The sequence below is a fragment of the Phyllostomus hastatus genome, unplaced genomic scaffold (genome assembly GCF_019186645.2).
Source record: "Phyllostomus hastatus isolate PE091 unplaced genomic scaffold, TTU_PhHast_1.1 phas_contig_495, whole genome shotgun sequence".
Taxonomy (NCBI): domain Eukaryota; kingdom Metazoa; phylum Chordata; class Mammalia; order Chiroptera; family Phyllostomidae; genus Phyllostomus; species Phyllostomus hastatus.
The window spans coordinates 9,041,746-9,068,476 of record NW_025333895.1 but is presented as its reverse complement, the minus strand read 5'-3'; the positions used below and the strand labels follow the sequence as shown (position 1 = coordinate 9,068,476).

General features: G+C 70.3%; 1 protein-coding gene across 4 annotated transcripts in view; it reads right to left on the bottom strand.

Annotated features, from left to right (window-relative positions):
• Positions 1-26,298, bottom strand: part of VAV2 (vav guanine nucleotide exchange factor 2) — a 90,193-nt gene extending 63,895 nt beyond the window's left edge. For 3 of the 4 annotated variants that reach the window (XM_045846065.1, XM_045846067.1, XM_045846066.1), the window contains exon 1: positions 25,594-25,804. In XM_045846065.1, the coding sequence (XP_045702021.1) occupies positions 25,594-25,797 (204 nt within the window). In that variant the 5' untranslated portion in view covers positions 25,798-25,804. Of the gene's footprint in view, positions 1-25,593 lie in introns of all 4 variants that reach the window. The other variant, XM_045846069.1, reaches the window with a different exon arrangement.
• Positions 26,299-26,731: the final 433 nt, after the last annotated feature.

The window sequence follows — 26,731 nt, the reverse complement described above, 5'->3', positions numbered from 1 at the left end:
GAGGGGGCTCCCTTCCCCGGAAGGACGACGGAATGCTCCCTGCACGCCCCCCGAGCGCCCAGAACGCGGCCGCTCCAAGTGAGAAGCTGCATCCTTGCTTTAACCTCATTCGAGTTCGTGTAAACTGAACACCCACCCGTGGATCCCACACACGCCCACTCCCCGTCGCCCAGGACCGGGCACCGGGGTGTCCACCAGGGACGACAGAGGCCGCCGGCCCCACCCACGCACGGCAGCGAGGACAGGGGACCTCACAGGGACAGAGGTCGGCTGAGTGCCGGGGCGGGGGAGGGGTGGCTAGTGCCCCGTGGTGCGGAAGGTGCAGAGGTCCCAGAAACAGCAGTGTGGTTGTCCCACGACGTCGTGGATGCGCTCGGGGTCCCGGACGCGCACCTGCAGTGGTTGAAGCGGTCGTAGCTACATTGTAGCTACGTTGTATGTTTTATCACAACAAAAACACAATCACAAACATGCGGGGCAGGGAGACACGGACCCACAGGGAGGAGGCACCGTGGTGACAGGGCAGAGTTGGGGGAGCCGTCCCCGGAGCCCACAAGGCAGTAGGGGGCCAGGGGACCCCCAGAAGCTGGGAGAGGCCGGGACGCCCTCGGCCACAGAGGCCCCCAAAAAAGGGCCAGTCCTGCGGACACGGCGACCTCGAACCTCAGGCCTCCAGGCGCCAGGAGACAAATACGAACCTGGACCCCGCGGGGGTGGGCGCACCCCCTGAGGAACCCTCGTCCCTGCCTGCTGGGTCCCCGGCCCCCGGCCGCCCCCAGGATGCGGCAGCCGCCAGCCGGCTCCGCTATTTTTTGCTCAGCACCGGTCCCGCATTCCCACTCAGCATTTATTTTAATTCCTCCTCAGCCTCCCATTTTTAGAGTTAATTACACAGCTCCCGACCACAACGGCAGCTGGCGAGGCGAGGCTTCCTTCAGGGGCTCAGAGCGGGGGGGGCGGCACAGCATCGGCCTGGCCCGGCCCCACTCCGCGGTCACTTGGGCCCCTGACCTCCCAGAACCGCTGCCCTCAGCTGCAGGTCGCCCCAGGCCAGCCCCCGGGAAACTGAGGCACACGGGCCCCGTTGGCCGTCGGGGACAGGGACACGGGGGTCCTCGGGGAGGGCTCCCACTGGGTGCCCCTGCACCAGGCACGGCGTCTGCCCCCTCAGCCCGGATGAGGGGCCGCAATCCAACTGGCGTGAGGACCCAGGCTCCCGGCCCAGCCGCCCACCCCCGGGCACTGCAAACCTACTGCTGTCACGGTCGCTCCGCGCACTCGGGCCCTGGGCCAGCACCCTGGTCGTCAAGGGTGACAGGACAGGGCCCTGAGAACCAGCACCTGAGCCTCAGCCATCGGGTCCCAGAGGCCCCCGGGGGGTGGGGGTCCCCGGCCCAGCTCCAGGGCCCACTATGGCCACTTCGTGGCCAACCTACTGACTGGGGACACGGCCAGGGCCCGCCCCACCCCGCCGAGGAGACACAGAGGTCCCACCCCACTGAGCGGGCAGCCTGCGGGCCCTGGCGGGCACCCCCCTACCCACTGTCTTCCACACTTGGCTCCGCCCCCTCTGCAGACAGTGCTGAAAAGGGACCCGGGACGGCCGCCCAGCCCCGAGCTCACGCCCCACATCCAACACACACGGGGGCACCAGGGCCACGCTCCGTCCCCACGAGACCTCAGGCACCTCCACCCCGAGACAGGTGCACAATGGGAAACTGAGGCACAGAGAGGCGAAGCCGCTTGCACGAGGTCCTGTGGGGCGGGGCAGGAAGGCGTGGACCCCACTGTGGGCTCACCCCGCTGGTGAGAGCCCCGGGCTGGCCCCCGGGACTGTGTCCGATCTGGCGCAACAGCCACCTGGGCCCTGTGTGCCTCAGTTTGCCCATCTGTGAAATGGGGAGAAGGGGTGGGGAGACGCTGCTTTACGAGGTGACAGCTGACAGTGGGGCTGTCTCCCTCAGGAGGTTGTGAAGTCCCCGTGCCCAGAGCTGCCCTGTGACATCACGTCCCGGAAGATGGGAGCCGGGGGCGGTCCTACAGCCCACCAGCGCCCTGAGATCTGCACTCGGGGCCACCCTTCCCAGGTGTCCGTCAGCGGGAGCTGAGGAGTGGCCACCCGGCACACGGCTGGACCCCAGCTGGACCCCGGCCCTCCATCCACACTCCCCCGGGACCCTCATTGCCCTCCTGACACCTCACTGGAGCCACCCAAGGGCTGGGTGGGGCGGGAGGCACAGGCCACCCGCAGACCCCCGGAGAGGGTCTGCCTGAGGCTCCCCACTCACAGCCAAACCACGAGAGAACGGGCAAGCCACTGGCCACCCGCTGACCCCACAGCCCCAGAGACAGACGGGGCACGGCAGTGTCCAGCCTTTGACAGAACAGGAATTCCAAGAACCTTCGTGTCTTTCTGAGACAGGCGGGGGGGCCCCCCCGGATCTGCTTCACTGCGACAAATCACGTGTCGTCGGGGTGCTGTGAGCCGCCCCCCACCCCCAGGGCCATGCTGCTGAGCCTGCCACTCACAGCCTCTGACTGGCAGCTGACCACGTCTGTGATCAATAACAAAACGGAAAAGTGAATTAACTTCTCATTTTATTGATGCCATGCTGATTCCAAAAAACACTGAAAACATCTTCACTACGGTTTAACAGGTGCCGCCTGCCGGAACCTGCCGGAACACGTGTTTCAAACTTGGGTCGATGAACAGCTGGCCTGGAGGTGACGCACTGACCCACGGGGACAGCAGCCGAGACCATCTCCTCCCCCTGAGTCCCCAACACCCTGGACAGTGACCCCCCGCCCGCCGCCACAGGGGCTGCACATCCAGTGATTGAGAGAACAAACTGAGGAGGAAGGACCGTCTTCAAAGCATCCTAGTGGACACGTCTTCAGTGGCCCTGTCCCCCTGCCCGCAGTGGGGGTGGCCTCAGGGGTGCCGGGGTCCCCACGAACAGCTGTGCCTGCTTGAGTGGCCACCCTCACTTCCAGAAGCTTCTCCCCCAGGAGCACGCAGGCAGGTGGAGTTTGGAGTCCGCCCACCAACACTCTTCCTGCCCGCAGGCCCCGCTCCCCCCCCACCCCCAGCAGCCCCGCAGGTCGGAGCCCCTCTCCTCCACTCCGCAGAGGGGGAGACGCCACTCGGGAGGGGGGTCTGGAAGCGGGACTTCCGGCCACACCAGGGCCAGAGCCGCTGCGGCTGCCCGCGGCACCGGGGAAGGACCCCGCCCAGGCTGCAGCTCACCCGCCGCCGCCCCAGGCAGGGGAGGCGCAGCCCAGCCAGGGATTTATCTGCGGGGCCGGCGCAGGGGACCCGATTGTGTCTGGACAATTGAACAGGACCACTCGCCCTTGGGGGGACACGGCGCGCTGGGAGCCTCGTCCTCCTCCTCCTCCTCCTCTTCCTCCTCCTCCTCGGCGCAGGGCCCTCTGGTCTCCCCGTGCCCACTGCGGGGAGGGGCGGGGCGAGGCGGGGAGGGGAGGGCAGGGCAGGGTCTCTCCCAGCAGCCCCGTCTTCCGGGGACCCGCACGGCGGCCCGGGGCCCACGGCCCACTGCTGGACTCCAGACGGCCTCGCCCAAGGCTGCTGGATGCTGCCCCCTGGAAAGGCCAGCGGGCTCCGTTTCGCCCGCCCGCCGGTGAGGTATGCAGGGGAGGCCGCTGCCGCCTGGACGGGCTGAACAGCCTCAGGGTCCCCGTCGGGTTCACCCCTGACCCAGTCTCGCGGCCGTTTCCCGGGCCCACCGCACAGATGCGCACGGAGGGGGAGGCCCTGCCCTGACCCAGGCCGGGTCCGGTCCTCGTGGTCCTGGCTGCTAAGCAAGGCACCTTCATAAGAGACCCCCCACCCGAGGCCAGGGACAGGGGAGGCCCTCTGGGCCGAGACGCAGGGAGAAGGCAGAGGGCGAGGGGTCTCCCCAACTGGAGGCTCCGTCCCTCTGACCCCAGCGCTCCGGGACCCCCGGGGCGCTCTGCTCCGGCCGCCAGGACCAGCCCGCGATGGCCCCGGCGTGACTCAGGAGGCACTCGGCCTACCCCGGGCTGGAGACGGGGTCCCTCCGAGGCAGATCCGCCCCGGCCTCAGCCCGCTTCCTGGCCCCTCAGCCCTGCCCCGGGCGCTCCTCCCACAGGACGCCCTGACCCGCGCCGTCTCGTCCCCTCCGGCCAGTTCCAGGAAATCTCAGCGCGAGCCTCCCTCTCCCCCCGCCCCCCTCCCCGTCTTTGGCTCCCGAGGAGGTGGCCAGGGTTCCCGGATGCTGAAGGGAATGCGGGGACGCCGGGCACCCTCCAGGCCCCGGGCCGCTGCCCCCGCTGCCCCCGAGGCTCCACTGCGCCCCTGTGCCCACACCCAGGGGGCTCCCTCCCGTCCCCCACCACAGCCCTCCCCACGGGTCACAGCTTCGGGGGACCCTCTGCTCACGCACTCCACACACTGGCCCTGGTGGAACCGGGAAGGGGCTCCGCGGAGCCCGAAAGCAGGCTCCGAAAGGTTCGGAGGTCGAGCTGCCTGGCCGCGGGGAGGCACGTCCCCGAGCTGGGGCCCCTGCAGAAGGACCACCCCGTCCTGATCTCAGAGGACTTCCTCGTGGACCCGTGGTGAGGTCCCCGCACCAGGAAAACAGTTCTGGAAAGGTGCAGTGCGGGCGCCTGAGTGTTGGGGGCGGGCGAGCTCCGACCTCCTCTCTGCGCCCCCGTTCCGTCCACGGTCAGCAGACACTGAAGGGGGGCCCGGGCTCCTGGCCCCAGCTCCCGGCTCTAGGAACACAGACAGGGTGAGGCGGCGACCGCCCGGTGGGAGCTGGGCCCAGCGGCCCCCCCAACACTCGCCGCCCTGGCTGATGGCCGTTGGAGCCCGAGGAGTGAAGAGCAGCTTCTGTTATCAAGACTCCAAGGTCAGGGTCAAACCAAACAGCTTCTACAGAGCCGGCAGGAAATTGCTTTTCAAGCGTCTCTCTGGGCAGCCATCTTCGCTAAGCCGGCAGGGAACGCCGGAGGGAGCCGCTCCCACCCTGCGGCTCCGCGGGGGCTCCGGCAAGTGCGACCCCACGCCATCGGCTCAGCGAAGTTGCCTGGTGCGGTGCCCCTGCCGCCCACCCCCAGGGACTCGACACCCTTCTTCTCCCTTCTATGGCCCGGAGCCGGGCCGCCACACTGGCACAGGCCGTCTGGGAAGTCGCCCCTTGCCCGGCCACGTCACTTTCCATCCCTTCTCCCTTCTGGAAAATGGCCGCAAGGTCAAGATCAGAGCGTCCCCTCGCTCTCCCAGCTCCTCTTCTCCGGGCAGTTTGGACAGGACGCCTCCCAGAGACCAACCGGGACACGCCCTGACAGTCTTGTCTCCCTGTCGCCTGCTGAGACTGAGGCCCAGGGCCTCCCTCCCGGCCAGCACCCACCGGACCACCGGCCGTCGGCCTCAGCGAGCGACTCCCATTGTCCGTCCACTGGCCCGAGAACGGCGGAGGAGAGACGGCACCGTGGCCCCAGTGAGCCCCCAAACGGGGGGACAACCACAAGCACTCCTCCCCGTGCTGGGAAGCAACGGCGAGCCCGGCCCCTGGGCCCCGGGCCCCTCAGCACCCATAGTCCCGCCCTCCCAACCCTCGGCAAAGGCTTGGGGAGTGAACAGGTGAACCCGCTGTCCACCATTCAGGTGGCAGCCCCTGGGCCCTGGCCCCGGCCCACTGGGACCCTCAGCCAAGGCGGTTCTGACCCAAGTCGGCCACAGGACCCCTCCAGGACCCAGGGCCCCAAAGAGACCCCCAGCCCGGGGGCAGTCAGGAAGTGGCTGTGCCAGGCCCAGGCCCAGGCCCACCCCCGCGGAGCACCACAGCATCCAGGCTCCAGCTCCGGACGCCCCCGGTTGGGTGGGGGGCTTGGGCAGCCCCAGCCAACTTTCCAACACAGGTATAAGGGTTCAGATCCTGAAGTTCCCTGCCACCCCCCTCCCTGGGGCCCTGCCCTAAGTGACTGCAGCCCCAGGCCAACCCCAGCTCTCAGGCCCCCCGCCCTGCCCGTCCAGTGTCTACTGCCAGGTGTCCATGGAAAGGGCCCCACCAGAGCCCCCGAAAGTCAGGGAACCAAAACAGGCGTGTCGTCCTCCACCCCCACCTGTGCCCCTCCGTGGAGGCCACCCCCGGCTCACTCGGGGGCTGGAGCCGCACCGCAGGCAGCCGAGAGACCCTGCCAACTCCAACCCGTGGTCACTTCCAAGTGGCCACCCCTGTGTGGCCCCCCACGAGTTCCACGTGGAGATGTCGAGGCCTCGTCACCACAAGCATCGAGGGACAGAAAACGTCCTGCTGCAATAGGCTGGGGACGCTGCGGGGCCTCACGCAGGGTTGTGGGGGCCCCTCAGGTGGCCGCCCTTTGAAAAGATAGAACATCATCACCTTTGTCCTTGTTCCCGCAGCGCCCCCCAAGACACCTCTGCCAGCACTGTCCATCCAGCAGCCCCTGTGCAAGCCACCCACTGCATCGGCGCTGTCCCTGCATGGGGACAGGAGGGGCTGCCAGGCCAGCTGGCCAGGCCCAACCGGGGCCAGCGGCCGCACACCGTCCACCCACACCGGGGAGGCCCCGCGGCAGCCCCACCCTGCAGTCGCAGGAGCAGAGAGAAGTGCTTCTTCCCTGAGGCTGGAAAGGACCCGGAGTGCCCCGGGCGGGGGCAGTCCTGGCAGGTGCTCAGCGAAAAGCGAGCGACTAGACGCGGGCGTCCCAGGAAGGCGGGCAGGGGGTGTGCAGGGGTGGGTGACGTGGGCGAGCGTGCTTAGTGGGATGCGTAGGGCTGAAGAGCGAAGCAGAATCTGTCTGCAGGTGCACAGGGACCGAGAGAAGGGCTGTGGAGTCCAAGCAGGAGGCGGGTAGGACGCAAACACATTTATTTTCCTGGTTTTAACTGCTCTCCGTTTTCACTGCACCGTGCGGGCCTGGGGAACGCAGGCTGAAGTCCGTGGGGGGGGGGGCACTTCCTCCTGCCGCTGCCCCGGCGACACCCGCCACGCACCAGGACGCCCGGCTGAGCCGGGGGCCGAGGCCAGGCCGCCCCACTCCGTCTGCAGCGGGGGCGCAAGGTCTGGAGCGGCGACCCGAGGCCTCCTCCCAGCACCCGTCTGCGGGGTCTGCCACCCTTCGGGGTCACAGCCCTTCCCTCAGTCAAACACCCACCCGTTCAAGCCCCAAACACACAGGCGTCACCGGCATCCTAGGGTGCCCGGGCCCACGCGAGGCAGGTGAGGGGGCAGGTCCTGATGCCGACACAGGTGCCCCCACCCCCCCACTCCCCGGGGGCCTCCCCTGCACCAGGGTCGCTCTTCAAATGTTAAATCCCGGGCTTGGCTTCTGAAGTCACGACCCTCCCGCTCACGCGGGGATGGACTTGTCCCCACGTGGATCTGCCCGCTGCCCGGGCGCGGGCTCAGAGAGGCCAGCGGGGCCTCCGGCGGCCATTGTGGCCCCCGCTCCCCGTCTGGTTGGAGCCCACCACTGGATCGCTGGGGAGTGGGGGCCCGTCTCGGTCACCACCGCTGGTCACCGGGGACAGAAGGACACTGGAGACACGCCCTCATTCACAGCACAGCTCGGCCACCCTGGACAGCTCTGTGGCTCTCAGTGCCTCGGTTTCCCCGAGTCAGTGACCATAGAAAAGACGGGGGGGGGGAGCCTTGGAGGGTGGCACCTCGGCCCCCTAGTGCCCCGTCGGCGGGGACAGAAGACCGTGTCGGTGTCGCTGCTGCAGAGGGCAGGGTGCAGGCCCCTCCCAACATCAGAAATAAAACTGCCGTATGGCCCAGCACCCCCACGTCTGAGGACCGTCCGTCCACAAACGGTCACTGGCCCCAGCCCAACGCCCACGGGAGCCCCCGATCTGGGCTGCGGTGAAAGAAGAAACTTTCTTCCGATCAACAGTGTGCAAACCCGGGCCACACCCCCTCCAGACAAAGGGGTGCCCACCCTAGCCCCTGATTGGTCCGCTTTTATGCAAATGAGGAAGCCAAATTTGCATGGTTTGATATGGAACCGCTCTGATTGGCCTGTAAACAGGCAAATGAGGATACGGCCGCAGAGCTCCCATTGGAGGGCAGGTCTCAGCCCATTGGTGGAAACTCCACACTGGGCGTTCCGTTCTAAGGGTTTAGTCGGAGGGCAGGAGCCCGGCGCCGGCAGTTCCGCCGGTTCCGGCGGCAGCCACTCCCCGAACCGCGGAAGAGGCCTCTGCGAGCCGGGGCTGCCGGGCTCTGGTTTTGAACGCGGCCCCGCCGGGAGCGCTGGTTGACAGACACGCTCCTCGGGGTCGCCAGAAGTGCAGGCGGAGTCTCAGAGGGAGGAGCGCTGTGCACCCGCGTCCCCCCGAGCCCATTCACAAGCACTAAGGCGGAAGCCACCCATCCGTCCGCGGTGACGGATAGACGGAATGTGGCACGTCCATACACTGGAACATTACTCAGGCTTAAAGAGGAAGGGCACCCCATAATAACAGTGACAGTGACAAAGGACGGCCACGCAGACAACCGCTACTCCAGGGGCGAGCCCCGAGGACAGGATGCTGAGCAAGAGCCGCCGGCCGCGCTCGCCGAAGGACAAATCCTGTATCATCTCACTCACACGCGGTCCCTGGTCGTCCCTGGTCTCAGTCGCAGAGGCAGGAAGTGGAATGGTGGCTGCCAGGGGAGCGGGGAGGGGGAGGGGGAGTTAATGGGTGCAGAGCTTCGGTTCGGGAAGACGAGACATTTCTGGAGACGGCACTGGCGAAGGCAGCCAAGTGACTGCACTTACTAACCGCCGCACGGGGCGCTGAGAAACGGTCTGCAGGACAAACTGTGGGTTCTCTGATTCATCTGGGACACCCACGCTCCGACCCCCTCCCCCGCTCCCCTGTCGGGCCGCACCACGCCCCCGGGGGAGGGGAGGGGCGGGGCATCCCCCCCACCCCCACCCCGCCCCGTACACCAGCACTACGCCCCCCCAGGGGGAGGGGCCTCGAGAAGGGTCCCTGGCCTCTGTGGAGGAGGAGCAGGTACACCCTCAGCGATGGACACAGCGGGCGTGGGGGACCCGGACACGAGGGTGGCACCTGCCTGCGGGGTGCGGGACCCAGGGCCCTTCGCCTCCCTCGGGCTGCTGCATGTTTTTATTTTTTCCAACGCGCAGGAAATCGTCTCAGCGACAGTCCGAAGCGTAAAGATCAAATGGAGAATCTGCACTTTCTGGAAATTCCAGCAGAACCAGCGCCAGGCCCCAGGGCAGAGCAGGAGGGGGTGGGGGTGGGGGCGGGGGCAGGGAGCAGGGCTCCATTGTTTGCCCAGCAAGCAGCTGGGTTCTCTCCCCTGAACTACAGGTCAGGGATGTTCACAGCTGCAGGCGCACCCTCCACCCCCACCCACCCCGGGGGGTGGGGGGGAGCCAAGCGGGGGAGGGAGGCTGGGCCGGGGCCTGGGGACAAAGCCCGTCCAGGGGCAGGAGGGGGCAGGAAACGCCCCCAGTTGTTTTTTTTCACAGGGAAGGGGAGCCGGGGCTGGTATTTCAGAGCCGGGAGCTCGCTGCAGCCGGGGCCCCGCCTGCTCGGAGAGTACGGGGAGCACAGGCCCCACGGGGACAAGGGGCCAGCTGCCCAGGGCACCCAGAGGCACCTGCGGCCCCCAGGGCCCTGCAGTCAGTGGGCCAGGGCTCCCCCTGCTACAGTGGTCTCTCCGGCCCTCCCCTTTCCAGAGGCCTTGCCCCTCGGTGCCCCCCAGGCTGCAATAACCAGCTCCGACTGACTAGATGGGGAAACTGAGGCCCCACCCGCAGGGAGAGGCCTCCCCCCACCCCGTGCCAGCTGCCAGGGCCTCCAGTCGGATTTTAACAGCGGCGTGCCAGCCGTCACTGCAGGGAGTGACACTCTGCTTTGTCTCTCCTCCCGTGTCAGCCTCAGCCCCGGCGGGTGGAGTGGCGCGGCCGGCCAGCAGGACGGCTCGCCCTGAGGCACCGGTCCCTGCGCGGGGCTGTTTTCTGTCTGCTCCCAGACGCTGCTTGCTTCTTTATTATTTTATTTTTTTTACAGAACTGACTGCTGGGAAGAACACTCAATCCCAGGTCCTGGCCTTTTGTCACTGGTGGCAGGAACATTGTCCCCCTCTCTGCCAGCCATGCGGGGGCTGGGTGTTTGGGAATCCCCCCTGCCCCCCCCGACCCCCGGCCTGGTCACACAGCCCTCCCCCAGGCCCCTCCCGATGGGCATCCGGGTTGTTTCCACGGTTTCACTATCACACTGCACTGCAGGGAACAGCTTTGCTCCGCTGGAGGCCTGTGGTGGGGGAGGGGGCTGTCAGACGCAGCTGCCCCAGCCTGAGAGCCTGCGGCCCAGACAGGCTCCCAGACAGGCTCCACGGAGTCACTGGGACAGCCCACGAGGGCCTCGGACAGCCCCAGCCCCCCCCGCCCCCCCCATCCATCCACCCACCATCTACTCCTCAGCCATCCCTCACCCAAAGGGCCGTCGGGCCCTGCTCTGGGCCGGCCACGGGGCACGGCCCACCCCCCATGGAAGAGGCCGTTACTCGGAGCTCCCAGGCTGGGCCTGCGAGCCGCCCGCCGCCCGCATGTCATTTTCGGGTGGGGGGACAGGCTGGCCGAGGGAAGTGAGAGTGCAGCGGAGCGGCTCGGGGGTGCTGAGAAGCCCGGCACGGCTCGGCAGCTGCAAACCACGGGGTGGCCGGGGGGGGGGGGGGTGCCGGCAGGGCCGGGAAGGAGAGCTCAGGGGACAGAAACCCAGGGCGGAGCCTCCTCAGCGCCAAGGGGAGATCGAAGTGGCGGACCCAAAGGTGCCACAGAGACCCCGCTGCCCGTGGGCCTCACCCCAGCCCCCACAGACTGCCCGGGCCCCGGGCAGCTGCAACGTGGGGAACCCGAGGGGCACGCCCCGGGTCTGGGCCCCGGCAGCCTCGGCGGCCCCACGCTTTTCTCCATGTTTCCCCTCGTCCCCCCCCTTCTCCACCTCCTGCCCACCCTCCTCTGCCTAAACGTGACGCAGCCCACTCCCCGAGACCTCTCCACCGCCCGGTGCCCACCCCTCAGCCCCCCACCTCTCCACCGCCCTGTCGGGCTCAGCCGTTCAGCAGGGCCTGGACCCCCAAGCCCCTCGCCACCAGGAGCCCAGGCCACGTAGGCACCCAGCACCCCGAGAATGCTGGGACAGAGAACAGAGGACAGAGGAGCAGAGGGTGAGCGTGTGCCCCCCGCAGCGGAAACCCAGAGCTGCGTCCACACATCACGCCTGCGGCCTCCCAGTCCGACCTCATCTGGATGGAAGTCTTTGCGGGTGTAACTGAGATAAAGGTCCCGGCAGAATCATCCTGGGGACTCGAGGGCAGTGTCGTGCGGGGAGACACGAGGAGGGAGACGCCCCGAGGTGGGAGAGGCCACCCGCAGACAGAGCAGAGGCTGGAGGGCTGGGGCCACCGGGAGCTGAGGGTGCAAGGAGGCCCCTCCCCCAGAGCCTCTGGAGGACGGGCGGCCGGATCTCGGACCCCTGGCCTCCGGAGGGGCCGGAGAGCCCATCTGTGCTGTGGCGCTCCATCAGGGCCCCTCCAGGGCACGGGGGTCGGGGACCTGACGCCCCAGCCTCGGGGCCCTCGTGGGCAGGTGTCCCTCTGCACGGTCACTGCTCAGTGCCCCGCGACCATGGGGAAGGATCCCACGGACGGGGGTGGGGAGAGGCCGCGGGCTCCCAGGCCTCTCGGGCAGATCCCGCGCAAGCTCAAAGGCCACGTCACCGGTGTGTGGGGAGCTCGGGGCTGAGAGTGTTCTGGTCCCTGGGGAGTTTCATCATCTCGTAGTTTAGGTTCTAACTCCCGAGAGACTCAAGTCTTCCCTCCCGCCTCTCCCTGGCCCCTGGAGCGGCCTCCCCCACTGGACGAAGGCCGGGGCAGCCAGGGCACCCCGGGGTGTGCGGGAGCCCCCCGACCCCGGCCTGGAGAGCGGCTGCGCCCCACATCCTGCCTCCACGTCACAGCCACGCCAATCATTTCCTCGAGCCAGGGCCCCGAGCCCCAGTCCGACGGAGGGGAGGGGCAGTGGGGGGCACCGTTTCCTCTTCAGAGGAGTCGGCTATTCCCGGCCCACAGGCGAGGCCCAGGCTTCCTCTCCGCACAGGGAGACCCGCCAGCCAGGCCCGCCACGCTGGGCCCACGGACCGCACGGCACCCTCTGCTCGGCAAGGGGGCCCCGACCTGTGGGGGGGATCCCGGGTCCAGGGAGGGGGGTCCTGGACCCTGAGGAAGGGGGTCCTGGATTCAGGGAGGGGGGTCCCAGACCCTGAGGAATGGGGTCCCGGGCCCAGGGAGGGGGGTCCCTGACCCAGGGAGAGGGGGTCCCAGACCCAGGGAGGCTGGAGGGTAGCTGCAGATTCCTGGTGAAGACGGGCTCCTCTTTGGTGGCCCTGAGCGGAGCCCCCGCAGCCAGCCCAGGTCTGGCACCATGGGGGACAGGGCAGAGCTGGGGACCCAGAGCAGACACAGGGCAGCAGAGGTCGGCTGAGCGACGGCCTCAGAGGAGCAGAGGAGGGAAAGTGGGAGGCAGGCACTCGGGGGACGAGAGGGGGCACCCCAGCAGCCACCCCGCTTGCCCCTCCCCTCCCTTCCTAAGGGGACCCCCCAGGTGGGCTGGGCCAGGACTGTGGCTGGGACCCCAAGGGCTGAGGGTCACGTGGGGAGGCGCCCAGGGCCGTGAAGGGAAACACGGTGCTTGAACGGAGAGGAAGGCTCTCCATTAAATGGCTTTGCGTCCAGAGGTGGCCCACGACCCTCTGATGCAAGCAGGGCCCCGGGGCGCCGGTGTCGGGGGCTGCGGACCCCACGAAAAGTCTGGAATCCCCCGTCCACGCTGGTAAGGCCTCGGGAGGCCTGGGACTGAGACGCCCAGCTCCCGTGCCCCGAGCCCGGCCCTCAGGCAGGGTCCACGGCTCCTTGCCCCACTCCAGGGTCCGCCCCAGCCGCCCGGCCCTTCCCCACACGGAGCCAGAGGGCCGGCCCGGGAGGAGGGCACGCAGGGCCTGCAGCTGACCGCGGGTCCCCGCAGACCGCAGGACCTCGTTTCCTATTTCCAGTCCCCACGCCCGCCCGTTTGGGGAAGTTCAAGGCCCCCGGCACCTCGCTTTTCAGGAAACAAGGACCAGTCTCGGCCGGGCTGCTGGGGAAGCAGCCGCTGGGCGCCCTCAGGAACCGGTGCGGACGCCCCCCACGTCCGAAGCAGCGCGGGTGGGCGGCCTTTGGGGCCCAGGGGCTGCGCTCGGAGCTCGGCCGCCCCCGCTCTGCACCCCCCAGGCCTGGAGTGGGGAAGGGGTGCCCCCGGGAGCCCCCCACCTGGACCCCTCGCCCCCAGGGGTCCACACAGAGCCCCAACATGGTCCCCCTCTCCTGACCGCTCGGTCCTGGGATCCTCCGCCCTGAACGGACCCCTGCCACCGGCCTCAGGTGACCGTCGCTCCCACCTGGAGGGGCGGCCACGGGGAAGCGGGGGCTGGACAGGGACGCAGCACCACCAGCTGGCCCAGAGCCGGAGGCGGGGGGAGCGGCCGACGGGAGACCCGGGGCAGCCCCAGCCCCCCTCGGCCCACCAGCCCCTCGCTGGCATCACGGCCTCCGCGGCACAGAGCTGCACCGGGGAGGGGTGAGGAGAACACACCACCCCCCCTGGGGGGGCACAGGGGCCTTGGAGGTCCCTCTTGGAGCTACTCGCCACCCCTGGGCACCTGGGCTTCCAGGTGGGCCCACGGTCGGGGTGTCCAGGCCCCCCTCCAGCTCCACCTCTCCCCTCCGAGGCTGGAGCGCTCCCCACCCCACCCCTGTGCCACCCTGCAAGGCTGCGGGGACCTGCGCCTCTGGGCACCCCGTTTCAGGGACCACCTTATCCACACGGGAAAAACCGGAAATGCCACCGGGGGTGGGCCCAGCCTGGCGCGCCGCCACCTGGAACAGCCGGCAGAGACCGGAGTGCGAGGCTGATCGTCCCATCCCGGCACCCCATCCCGTCTTCCCTTCCGGAGGGGACCTTCTCCGCGTGGGTGTCTCACAGCGGAGGCCTGACGGGCGGGCCGGCCCGGCCGGTCCTCCCACGCCCGCCCGCCCATCCGTGCCGCCGGGTCCCCCTCTCCAGAGCACCTCTCGGTGTTGCCGGGAGACTCGTCGTCTCGGCCACGAGGCGCGTGGAGCGCAGCTTCGCCGCCGGCCACATCCATGCTTGTGCCGCCCGTGCCCACCGAGAAGAGTCGGGGGAGTTATTTAACGGCGGGGGATTTGTTTCTTGGCGCAAAGGCCCTTCCAGCGGTGGCGTGAGTGGCGCAGGCCGGACCGTGCACAGAGCGCTGGCCCGTCCCCGAGGTCACGGCAGACACACACAGGCACACGCAGCACTAACGCAGGGGACACGGGGTGGGGGCTTCCCCCGGAGACACTTCCTCCGGAACCGGCATCGGCAGCTCGGTGGGGACAGCACTGCACCGCCGGCACCCCCGAGCCGCGGGGCAATCAGGGGCCCGGCCCTCGGCAGGGTCGGTGGCCAAGGGTCGGAGGGCCGGGGCGAGGACCCATGTGCACGGAGGGTTGAGGGGCACCTGGCGGACCCGGACGGCACAGCCCCGGCCTCGCGAGGCCGGCTTCACCGAGGGCCTTTCCGCGGGGGCCTGCCGAGTGGCCTGGCCCGTGGCGGGGAACCGGGACGGGCTCTGTCGAAGGGCAACTGGGGGCGCATCCCGTCACAGACCGGCGCGGGCGGGGCGCCTCTGGCACTCGCGGGCTCAGGCAGCCGTCACAGAGAAGACTGTGAAACCTGACATTGCACGACAGTGCAGGCACAGTCAGAAGTTTCGGGCCGCGCCGCCGGGGAGAACACTGGCCCCGAGAAACCGGACGTGCCCTGATTGCAACACCTGACGTCAGGAAGTCAGGACGCAAAAAATGGCCCATCTCGGAACGGGGGGATACAGGGCAGAGCCCAGGGACCCTTGGAGACGGGGAGCGGGTGGTGGGGAGAGGCCCCTGGGCGGCCACCCACCCAGGGTCACACGGTGCTCCCCGCGGAGAAATCACCGGGCAGCCCAGGCGGCGGCCAGCGCCCCCACCGCGCCCGGCACAGCTGTTGCAGGTTAAAGCCTCCCCGGCTCAATGGCGATACGGCGGACCCGAGCGAGAGCCGTCGAACGCAGCACCCTTTGCGGGAAGCACCCGTCTTCCCGCAGGCAGCACCGCCGGCGACGGCACACGGGTCCTCCGGGGCTCTCAGCAGCCCGCTGGGCCCCCGCAGAGGCGGAGGGGAACCGCCCGGTGGGGTGGGGGTCCGACCCCTCGGCCCCGAGGGCTGGATCCCCATGCCCGGCCCAGGGGGGGCCGAGGGGGGAAGGTGCGCCCTGGTGACCGCCCTTCGACCGCGTGTGAGGCTCCGGAGACAAACAATCACCGAGGGAGGAGGAGGTCGGGGCGAAGTCCGTGCTAACACACGGGTTCCTCGCTGGGGACCTGCCCCAGCCCCCGTCCAGCCCCTGTCCGGCCCAGACAGCGATGCGGTCAGCCGCCCAGACCGGAAAGGAAGCGGGAAGCCCGGAGCCCGGGAGAGGACACCGTGGGGCCGGCCGCACGTCCCCCAGCGCGGCCGGGGCGGGTTTCGGAAGGACAGTTGGGGCCGCGGGCCTGCCCTGGGCCCTGGGCCCTCGGCCAACGGCGGACACGCGTCCCGGGAGCTGGATCTGGACGGGCCGCCCCCACCCACCCCGCTGCCCGGGCCGACCCCCGGGGGCGCGCTCCTCGTCACCCCGGGTCCGACGGGATGCCGGCCGGGCCCGGCCTCTCCATGCCCCTGGAGCCTGGCATTGCTCTCATGTCCCCACGGTCCCCTCCCCCACCAGCGCGGGCCTGGTCCGTCTTCCTGCCAGGTGACAGCATCCGCCCCAAATCCCGTATCCTCCCCAGCCCCCTGGGACTCTGGGGCTCCAGGCCGGACCCCCACCCACCCCCGGCAGGGAGGCTGCGCGGAGCTTCCTGCGGCCACATCAGCCACTTCGCCTCCTCGCCACCCCTCCCGGGCTCCTCGGCACCCCAGGGTGAAGCCACCCCCTGCCGCCCACCACCCTGCTCCCCTGAAAGCCACATTCAGTCAGAGCTCCTGTCACCCCCACTGGAAGTGACGGCCCCCTCCACGGCCCCCCCCAGACTCCGGGCCCCTCAGAGGAGTGGCCCACCTTTCCCTCGCCTGAGCAGCTGCTGGAGTAGTCCTCCCCGAGAGCCCTCCCAGGCCCGGGGGAGCTGTGGGCGCTGCAGGGGGAGCTGGGGAGAGAGGCCAGTGACCTTGAAAAACCTTGAAGGGGGCAGCAGCGGGGGAGGCAGGCCCTAGAGAGGCGGGGCAGCCCCCTCACCCCAGATCCGACTACAGCTGCAGTGGCCCTGAGGCCAGGCGTCCCCCACCCCAGGAGCCCACCTGGGCCCAGGCATGGTCTCTTTACACCTTCACACCAGCCAGGCAGCGACCCAGACACCAGCGCCCAGCCCTGGCCGGTGTGGCTCAGTGGACTGAGCGCCGGCCTGCAGACTAAAGAGTCGCCGGTTCGATTCCCAGTCAGGGCACATGCCTGGGTTGCGGGCCAGGTCCCCAGTTGGGGGCCCAGGAGAGGCGACCGCACATCAGTGTTTCTCTCCCTCTCTCCCTGCCTTCCCCCCTCTGTCTATAAAGAAGTAAACGAAGTCTGAAAAAAGAAAGAAAGAAGCCGGTGCCCACCAGGTCCTGGAAGTGGCCACTCCGCGCACAAAGCAGCGACCTCCAAACTGAAGGCTGGGACGCCAGCGCCAGCCCCCGCAGCCGCCAGGGGCTGGGACACATGGTGCCCGCCGAGTGGCCCCCATGGTGCAGAGGGGCCAGCTGAGATTCGGGAAGTGCGGGGGGGAGGCCTGCTCAGGGGTCCACGAGGCCCCACCTGGGTCCTGACCACCACGGCAGGGCAGTCCTGGTTTCAGGGACCCTGGGTGCGTGGGGGCTGTGGCGACAGAGGGGGCTTCTCCCCTGAGCCCTGGTCCTGGCTGAGCCCCAACCTGCAGACCCAGCCTGCGGAGTGGGGGACCCCTGGCAGGCAGGAAGAGGCCGGGTGCCCCCCCATTTGGAGGGCCCACGGCTGGCGTCTGGCCTAGCCTCAACCAAGGAAGTTCTTGCTGTCCTCGGGGGCCTGGGGGGACTAGGAGCAAACACTCCAGCCCCCCCCCGACCCCCAGGGGTGGCAGCGTGGCCCCTGGGTGCCCAGAGCCCTCCCCGAGGGCTGGGTCTGCCCGGCGAATCAGGGCTCGGCGATGACCCCGGGCGACTCTCTCGCTGCACCTGCAGCCCCGCCCCCCCCCGGAGCCGGGCTGGCTGACAGATGTTTCGCCCGAGCGGCGAAATCGCGGCCAAACACGCCCAGGGAGCGCACAGGCCGGCTTCTCCCCGGGTTTATTTGCATGAGAAGGGAGTGGTGGGCACAAAGTCTACCTTCCCTTTTCTGAGGGGAAAAACTGTATCGCACACAAAGTAAGAAAAAACAGTGGCTGCCGGCCCAGAACCCGGCGACGGAAGTGTGCCCAGGGACACACCCCCGCCTCCTCCTGGCCCACGGCCGCCCGGTCGGAGATGACTCCCAGGCCTGCCCGCATCCCCGCCTGGGACTCCCACAGGCCCTGTGCTCTCCGAGCCTCAGTTTCCAAAGCTGTCAAGTGGGTGGCAAGGACTCCTCCCCCCGGGCTTTGCCCTGCAGGGACCAGGCCCGCGGCCGAGAGCTTCCAGCGCGTGGGGACTAACTGTGCCCGTCTGGGCAGCGCCCGGCCGCCCGGGAGCAGCCCGGACGGAGCAGGCTCAGCGGGGTGGGCGACTGTGTGTGCCCCGGGCAGGGCAGAGGGGCCTCAGCGCTCGCCAGAGAGACGCCGTCCTGGCCGAGTCCACTGCCCGCTGCCCCGACAGGCAGCCCAGGCGCGCCGCCTACAGGTCACCGGGGCCAGCAGGCAGCCAGGCAGAAGCAAGGCTGAGGGCCGGGACCACTCCGTTGGGCGAGGGGAGACCCTCTGGCCTCCCACCCGGTTCCCACCCAGTTCCCGCCCCGAAGGAGGCGGCCGCCACCAGCGGAGGCGGGAGGCACCAGTCGGTGCGGACGGCAGACCAGGCCTGGCCTGCTGACCCCAGGGTCCGTCCAGGTTTGCCACATGGGCACACCTCGTCCCAGAACGGAGACTCCGCCCTGCGGCCGAGAAGCAGGCCTCAGAGCCCGGGGCGGCGACACGCCAGGCCTCGGACACGTGGGCGTGCAAGCACACTGCTGTGCGTGGCCTGCATTCACGCACCCCAGACGAGGCGCTGTCCCCCGAGGCCCTGCCCCTGGGAAGCCCCCCCCCACCCGTCCCCAGCACCCGGCCCTTCAGTGAGGCACCCGGCCCGCGGGCGGCTTTGGGGCAGCGGGACGGGGAGGCTCAGCGGTGGTAACTTGTCCCCGGCCAGCGTTGGGAAACAGATTCCCCCCAAGACGGGGCCGAAAGCCCGCAGGCACCCGGGGACAGCGGCAGCTCCCCAGCGGGGGCGTGGGGAGGCACCCCTCCTTAAGCAGCACCAGGAGCCGAGGAGATGCCTGTCCGGACCACGAAGCCACGAGCAGAGCAGTGGACTGGTGGGAGGTGCCCGGGGGGCCATGGTAGCCGCACTTCAAGCCCCCTGACAGCACGAGGCGGACATGTGTCCCCTCCCCCCCGCACAGACGACAGCAGGGACGCACCTCGGGGGACTTGGGGGTGGGGCCCCGACCCTGGACAGGCCCAGAGGCCCCCGAGCCCCAGGGCGGGGGCGGAGAACAGGCGGCCGCTGTGCGCCCACCGGCCCGGCCACTCTCACCGGACCCCACGGGTGCAGCCGCCTTCGAAACTGGACACACGGCACGAACCCACGGGAGCCTCTGTGGTCGGAGGCTGAACAGTTGTGTTTACCACACCTCCTCCTCAGTGCCAGGGCAGGGGGCAGGGGGCAGGGGGCAGGCGCGTCGGGGACGATCGCTTGAGTCCTTACGTGGGCGACAAAGACCAGCACCCGCCCCCCCCCCGAGACAAAGCACAAGCACCGTGCCTCCAGCAGCCCCCAGGCCGCCTGGCAGGCGGGCGCCTTGCCTGGGTGCTGCTCCCCGGGCCCCGGCGGGCGGTCCGGGCACCCGCGGCACCGCCTGCCTGCCTCCCTCTGCGGCCGCGTGTCCACTGCTCCTGCTCTTGTCAGAAGCCGGTCACTGCCGGTGCAGGGCCATGAAGAGGTCGAGGGCACGGGCTCCAGAGAGCCCCCACAGGGCCACCCTGGTGGGCTCGAAGCCTCTCCGGCCTCAGGGTGCCCCCCACCCCCGTGCGGGGTGCCGGCGCCCAAGCACACTCTGCGCACCGGCTTCGCTCCTGCCGGGGTTAGGGCACGGGTGAGGGGCGTAGCATCCACGGGGCAAAGCCACAGCCCCAGGCCCCCAAGAGTCCAAGTGCCCAGATCCGGGGTGTCTGGGAGAGGGGGACACCCCACAGCAGTGGGGAGGGGAACGGGCGGTCCGTTGTCCGCTGGGCACCCATCACATCCCGACATTGGGCTGAGAGCTCTGGGCCCCTCTGCACCCCCCCGTGCTGGGTCGGAGCCCCTCTTCACGGGAGCAGAACCAGGCCCAGCGGAGGGGCCACGCGGCCGGGCAGGTCTGGAACCCAGGTCTGTGAGGGCCCAGGGCGGCACCCAGCACAATGGATGCCTCACGGGAAGTGGGGCCCCGGGGCGGTCAGCTCAAGAGTCACCTCCTCCTTGAAGCCCTCGGCAGTCGCCCTACCCCCAGGGATCCAAACAAGGGCGTCGGAGGACTAGCACAGCCCCACGGACAGGAGCAGTGAACCCCGAAACTGCTCTCGTCTCCTGGCCGTGGGGCCCAGGGGCTCCTGGGGAGGAAGCAGCGGAGACAGTCCCCCTCCCGCGGGCGTCCTGGGTCACCTCAGGGAAGGAGGCAGGGCTGGGGTCAAGGGGCGGCAGAGGGGGGTCCACCAGTGTGGCCTCAGCTGCAGGGCGCAGGGCCGGACACCCGCCGCCCCACCTGCACCGCCTCGTGCTGGGCGTGTCACCCCTCGAACTCGGGCAGCTGCAGCCGGACCCCAGGACCCCACCCTGCGCCTGTTCGGAAGGAGCGGGAAGTGCCCCCCAGGGTGGGCACAGCCCCGGCCGCCTGGGCCGCAGGGCAAGAAAGGGCTCAAATGAGGAGGACCCAGGGTGGAGGCTCCCCAGGGCCACTGCCCTTGTCAGACGCCCGGCCGGGCTCTGCCCCCACCCCAGGCCCAGGCCCAGCTGAGCCCCGCCCCCCACTGCGCCCCAGCACTGAGGTTCCCTCTCCCGGGCTCGGGCCACTGTCCTCACCACGGTCTCCCTGCCACGTCCACGTGTCCTTCTCCGGTTCACCGGGGCCGGCCCGGGCCTCAGCCGGGTTCTGACAGTCACCACACACGCACCGCCCCACCGACTCAGTCCACGCAGGTGCCAGGAGCTGCCCCCCGAGACCTGGGACGCTGAGCCCAGTCCCAGGCCTGGGGACCCCGCCCCACGCAGCCGGCCGCGTCCCCGCTGAGGCCGAGACCCCTGGCCCACCCGCCTCTGCTCTCCTGCCCCCACCCCGGCTGCGCTGCCCGGGACCCGGCTGCCGGCGCACCCTTGCCACCACTTGGAAACGGGGGACACTCATGCCGGGGAAACCAGCGCCTGCCTCTCCTCATGACCGCCCCCCAGGAGCTCCTCCAGGCGCCCCTCCTCAGCAGCCCCCCGCCCCGCCGCGGAACCAGACACCCGGACGGGCCCTGCACATGTGCATCTCTGCACTGTCTGCCTTGAAAGAACCGTCTCTCCAGCCCCCACCACGATCTGACTCCCACCCCCCGCGGAAGGCGCCTGGGGAAAATAAACAGCACGATTAGAACTAATATTGCATATCTGTTCCCGTTTTTTAATACGACAGCCAGCGATCTCCCCCCACGGACGCGGCTCACACGCTCCCACCGGCGGCCCCGCTCGCTCTCGGGGGGAGCCGGCACCAACGTCCCGGCGTGCAGGCAGGCACGCCCGCGCCCGCACACACGCACAGCACGCACATTACCTGCGTGTGCTCCCAGACACGCACACACGTGTGCTGGGCAGCAGGGGCAGCAGGCGGCACTCACGCGGCGCCCGGGTCTCGGCTCCCGAGGACCCCCGTCCCGGTGGAGCCGGAGCCACCGGGAGAAAGGCCGGCATCCCGGCGGCCGGGCGGGGCAGAGACACGCGCCGGAGCGTTCTGCACCAGGAGGGAAGGCGGGGCCCAGAAACGGGGGGCCGGCCTGACCCAGGGGCCACCGGTCGGCCTTGAGACGGCCTCGCGCCCTGACGACGCACAGGGACCACAGGGACGGTCACTGCCGCTCATCGTGGGACAGAACAGACCACTGAGACCCACGCCGGGTGGGGGCAGGGCTAGATGGTTCCGCCTTCGCAAAGAACCGTCTTGAGGACGAGAGTGGTCTGCCGGGGGCCAGGGTGGCGTCGCAGGGGCCGCGCCCGGCAAAGGCCGCCTCCACGGAGTGCGTGACGTCGTCCTCCCCAAGGTGGGACGGACCCAACCCTCGTGTCACCTGGGAGACAGGGTGGGCGCCGGAGAACGCAGCACCAAGCGGCTGCAACCCCGACGGGCGCAAAGGCCCAAGCACCGGGACACCCTGCCACGGGCCACGCTCACGGCCACGAGCACCCGGGAACGGCTGAGGAACCGCCCCGGACCGGAAGGGGCGGCAGGGGGCGCGCGGGCGTCTGGGGGACCCCCTGCTGCGGAGGGCACGCCCTGAGACCCGAGGGGCTCGCGGGGCGCGACCACGGCTGCTGTGCCACGTCGGGGCTCGGCTGTGCCGGGGGAACGGATGCTCGTCCCAGGAGCCACGAGGGTCTAGGGCACCAGCCAAGCGCCCAGCCTACCCCCACGCGGGCCCAGAAAACGTCCTGTGCGCTGCACGTACAGCCTAAGTCTGAGCCGTTTCCAACGTTTAAAGAGACAAAATCTGCCTGAAAGGGAAGCCGAGGCTTCCTGGTCCCCACCAGAACCCGCCCCCTGTCCCTGCTCCCGGCTGCCCAGGGGTCACGAACCCTGGCCTGCGGGTCACGGAGCACCGGCCCACCCTCGGGAGTGCTCCCGACACCTCCTCTTCCGGTCGGCAGCGTCTCTCAACCCCCGACGTGGCCGCCGCTCACCTGGGGGCCCGTGCGCCCGGCCGGCCCCAGCGCCCTCACCGGGCCGAGCAGGGCTCGAAGGAGCAGAGCGACGGAGGAGCGAAGGGACCCAGGGGTGGCAGGCCCTGTGGGGAGGGACCCGACGGCCCCCATGGACGCCGCTGGCACCCCTCACTGGCCGCAGGCTCTCCAGCCAGAGCACAGCTCCCCCGTGGTGGGGGGCAGGGAGCGGGGGTGCCCGGGTCCCGAGCCCACCCCCAGGAGGACGCCTGGCTGGGCAGCGCGGGCACGAGGCGGGCGGAGGCGCCCGGAAGGCCCGGACGGCAGCGGGGCTCCGGGGCTGTCTGCCGAGTCGGCCGCCATGGGACCCCACCACCGAGGCTGCTCCAGCCACACGCGACCTGCTGCTCCCGGGACCAGCAGACCGTGGCCGCCCCTGAGGAGTGTACTTAAAGCCCGAGGTGGCCTCCGGGCATTCTGAGCCAAAACAACAAAGCTCGCCCTGCCCGCTCCAGGCGTGCGTGACGAAGAGGCAACCGGGACCCATCTGTCACCTCCCGGCCCCGGCTCTGTACACAGCAGGCGCTCCATAAGTGCACGTGGCTGTTCAGCTCCCTTAGGGCCAAGACCCCAGCCGAGATCAACCCGAAGAGGAAGGGCACCCCCAATGCTACCTTCTGGAAAAGGCGGCGTCACGGCGAGAAGCCAGCCAGCCAGCCACTCGGAAAAGAGGGGGCACCGTGGAGACCCTGGAGCAGGACCCGCCCCGGGGCGGGTGGCAGCGGGGAGACAGAAGGGCCCTGAGTCGCCCCACCGCTGGCACAGCACCCGGGTCCCCACGGGAAGCAGGCCCCACGGCCCGCCCGTCCGTCCGGCGGAGGCAGACACACACCGTGACCACCCGAGCCAGGGGCCAGGACTGCCCATAGGAAAGGCAGCCGGACAGCAGAGGGGGGTCGTGACACCGTGGCGCGGCCCGGGAGGGAGACCTACGTGCGTGTCTCAGTTCTGCCCCTTGTCGCGACGAGGGGTCTGGAGCAAGTCACCGGGCCTCTCTGAGCTGCGGGGTTCTCATGCGGGACACGGGGCGGCACACCCCCCCAGGGTCCCGCCCAGCCCCAGGCAGGGGCGGTAACAAAGGGCAGAAGAGGCTTCTCTGGTGACCCCACCCCCATGGGCGCAGAGAACATCGTCTCCACCCCCGGGGGGCACAGGGCGGCCGCACAGCCCAGCCCCCGAGCCACACGGCCCTTCGTGGGAAAGACAATGGCCTCTGTCGTGGAGAACACCCCAGTGGAGCCACGCGGAACTCCCGGCCCCACGACGGGGCCCCCAGAGCACCCTCAGCCCGACCGGGCAACCGGCCCCGCCCTCCGTGAGACGCCAGGTCTGGGAGACGGGCCTCGTCCTCCCTGGGGACCCCACCGACCGGTACCCACGAGACCGTCCCGTGAAACCGCTACGGCTGACTCAGCACCAGGCCAGGGACTCCCCCGCCTCCCTCACTGAGCCACCCCAGTACGGCCCGGGGCTGTGAGTCAGCTTCCACTACCGCCCATTGCATGGATGGGGAAACTGAGGCCCCAAAGGGGGTCACGGACCCGGGAAGCGTCGTGCCAGGTTTCAATCACACGTGTGGCCACAGAGACACGCAGACACCCTCCCACCTGACTATCCTACCGCCCAGGCCCCTTCACACCCCTCACAGGGAGGGGGGGGACGAGGGTTGCTGGGGTGGGGGCCCCAAGGGGCTGCCGCTGAGACTGACGCTGCCCGCCAGCAGCTCCAGAGACCCTGGGACGCCTCTGCACTTGCGGCACAGGGGGCCGAGCCGGCCACCTGCCACAGCCAGCGCCGCCTCCTGCCCCATCCCGCCGGACCCACAGCTGGGGAGGGGCTGCTCCAGGACCCGAGGTCCCGCCAGCCCCAGCCCCCGCTACGTCACCCACCCAGGCCAGGCTGCGCCCTGCACCCCACGCCCCGGGAGCCCTGCCAGTTGGGGGAAAACCCCGCCAGGAGCCAGCAAGCCTGGGCAGCCCCGGCTCTGCCCTCAGCAGCCCTCCTCCTGTCCCTGCAGGGCCCGGGGACGGCAGAGGGCGGCGGAGGGGGCTGGGTCGGGGACAGCACTCTGCGGCAAGGCCCCGGCTCCCGGCCCCGGGGCCACTCGGCCCTGAGAAGGCCTGAAGAGGGTGCTGGCCTCGGGGGCGCCCTGGGCACTGACCGCAGGCAGGGTGCTAGGGGCCCCCTCACCGGGCAGCCCACCTCCTTGGTCTGGGGGTATGACCCCTGAGTGACAGGGAGGCCCCAGCCCCCCAAGCCCTTCTTTGTCAGAGGCTACGCTCCCCTCCTCCCGGGCGGGCACCCCATCTCCTTGGAAACAGGGTCACAGCCAAAGGGCAGAGGCCATGAAGCCCAGCCTGGAAGAATGGTGACTCACTCCGGCCCCCTTCCCGATGTCCCACTGTGAGTGGCCCTGGTCCCCACGGATTTGTCCTCGGCCGAGGCGGACGGGGCCGCAGGACCCACAGGGAAGTGGCTCTGGGGCAGTGCTGGCCGGACCCCGGCTGGCAGCCCGGCCCCCTGGGGCCCCGCCGGGCTGGCTGGGGCGGGGGATCCATGGCCCCAGAGAAGGCGGGATGGAAGCCTCCATTCTGCTTAAGTCTCAGCCAAGTTCCCTCTGAAGGGCCGAGAAAGGCAGCGCCTGAGGCCGCAGACATTTTCCTGCTGCCGGCGGCCACACGCGCTCCCTCGGCCACGACAAAGACCACACGGGAGGGGGCCCTGTGGCGGCAGCTGGGGGAGCGATGGGGGGGCTCCCTTCACACCAAGTTGCGTGTCCCTGGGGGCCGATGCGGCTCGGCCCTCCCTGGTCCCGGGAGGAGGCGAGGCCGGCGAGGGGGCGGCGCCCGGGGCCCACCGACCCCCTGCGCCCGGCGGCCGCTCGCTCCCCACCCGGCCTGCCCCTCGGGCCTCGCCCCGACCCCCGCCGCGCCTGCTCTGCCTCCCCCAGCGTCCGGCACCGGCTCGGAGCCCGACCACGCCACGCCTGCCCAGGCCCCGGGCGCGGCGGGCTCCCCGGGGTCGGACGGGACTCTCGCAGGCCCCGTGGCCCGGGAGCGCGGTCCGCGGCGGCGGATGCCCCGCCCGGGCTGGAGTCTCCCCTCACCCGGGCAGAGCCCGCGCGCGGCGGAGGCTCTCCCTCGGCTTGAGGGACTTCGGTCAACTTCGCGCCTCCCGGGGTCGCCCCTCGGAGGAGCCGGCTCCGAGGCCCGGGGCGCGCCCCGCTGTCCGCCCCGGAGCCCCGCCGCTCCTGCCACTGCCCTGGGGCCGCCCGCGGCGGCGGCGACCCCCGCGCCCGCGCGCCCCGGTCACCTGGGACATCTGCGGCCGGAAGTTGATGTCCTTCAGGTCGATGGAGCCGGGGGAGAGGTTGTGCAGCAGCTGGCACAGCAGCACGCCGTCCCGCAGCGCCTGCGCCAGGTCGAAGACCGCGGCCGAGGGCCACACGACGCGGTGGTCGGGCGGCAGGACCTTGCAGTCGACGAGCCAGCGGCCGCACTGCCGCCACTGCTCCATGGCGCCCGCCGGGCCGGCCGCTCAGCGCCGCGCTCGGGCCGAAGTGCGGCGGCCGCGGGTCATCCCGCCCGGCCGCGCCGGGCTCCGCGGCCGGGGCGGGGCTTCCCGCGGGCGGCCGGGTGCCCCCCGCGCCGCCGAGCGTCCCTCCTCTTCCTCCTCGGGGCTCCTCGCGGGCCGCCGCTCCCGCCCACGTGCGGCCGCGCTGTAGGCGCCGGGCAGCGCGCCGCGTCCTCGGCTCACACCCACGAGTCCGCCTGGGCCCCAGGCCGGGCTCCGCGCCGTCCGCCGCCGCAGCGCTCCGCGATCAGCGCCGCCGGGCGCCGCATTCTGCGCGCGGGGCGCCCCGTGGCCGCCGCGGTTCCTGCCCCGCCCGAGACAAAGGCCCGGCGGGTCGCTTGCTCCGCGCGTCCCGGGCCTGGGCCGTCCTCGCCGCCGCCGCCGCCGCCGCCGCTTTGTTCGCCCCGCCTGCGGGCTCCGCGCTCCAAGCTCCGACTCAGAGGCTCCGCGGCTCCCGGGCACTGGGGGCGCGGGGGCGCGGGGGGCGCGGCCACGGGCGGGGCGGGGCGGAGGCGGGGCGCTGGCTGGGCACCTCCCCGAGACCCAGGCACCGCCCCCGCCCCCGCTCCACTTCCTGCCCCTCTGCCACCCGCAAAAGTTGCGGAGGGCGGGGAACCAGGGCCCGCAGGCCCGCTGCTGGCGGAACCCGGACTTTGGGGAGCTCTGCGCCCGAGGCAAGAGACCTCGCCTACGGAGTGACCGCCAGTCGCAGTCTGTGCGTCTCTTCCTGCGTACGGTTCCTGAAGATCAATAGGTGGCCCCTGTCACGCCACACGCTTCCACACGGCCAGAAGGGGCCAGCGACTGGGCCGAGGCCTCTCCCGCCCCTTCGGCTCATCAAGGCCACCCCCGCGGGATCACTGGACGTCGGATGTGC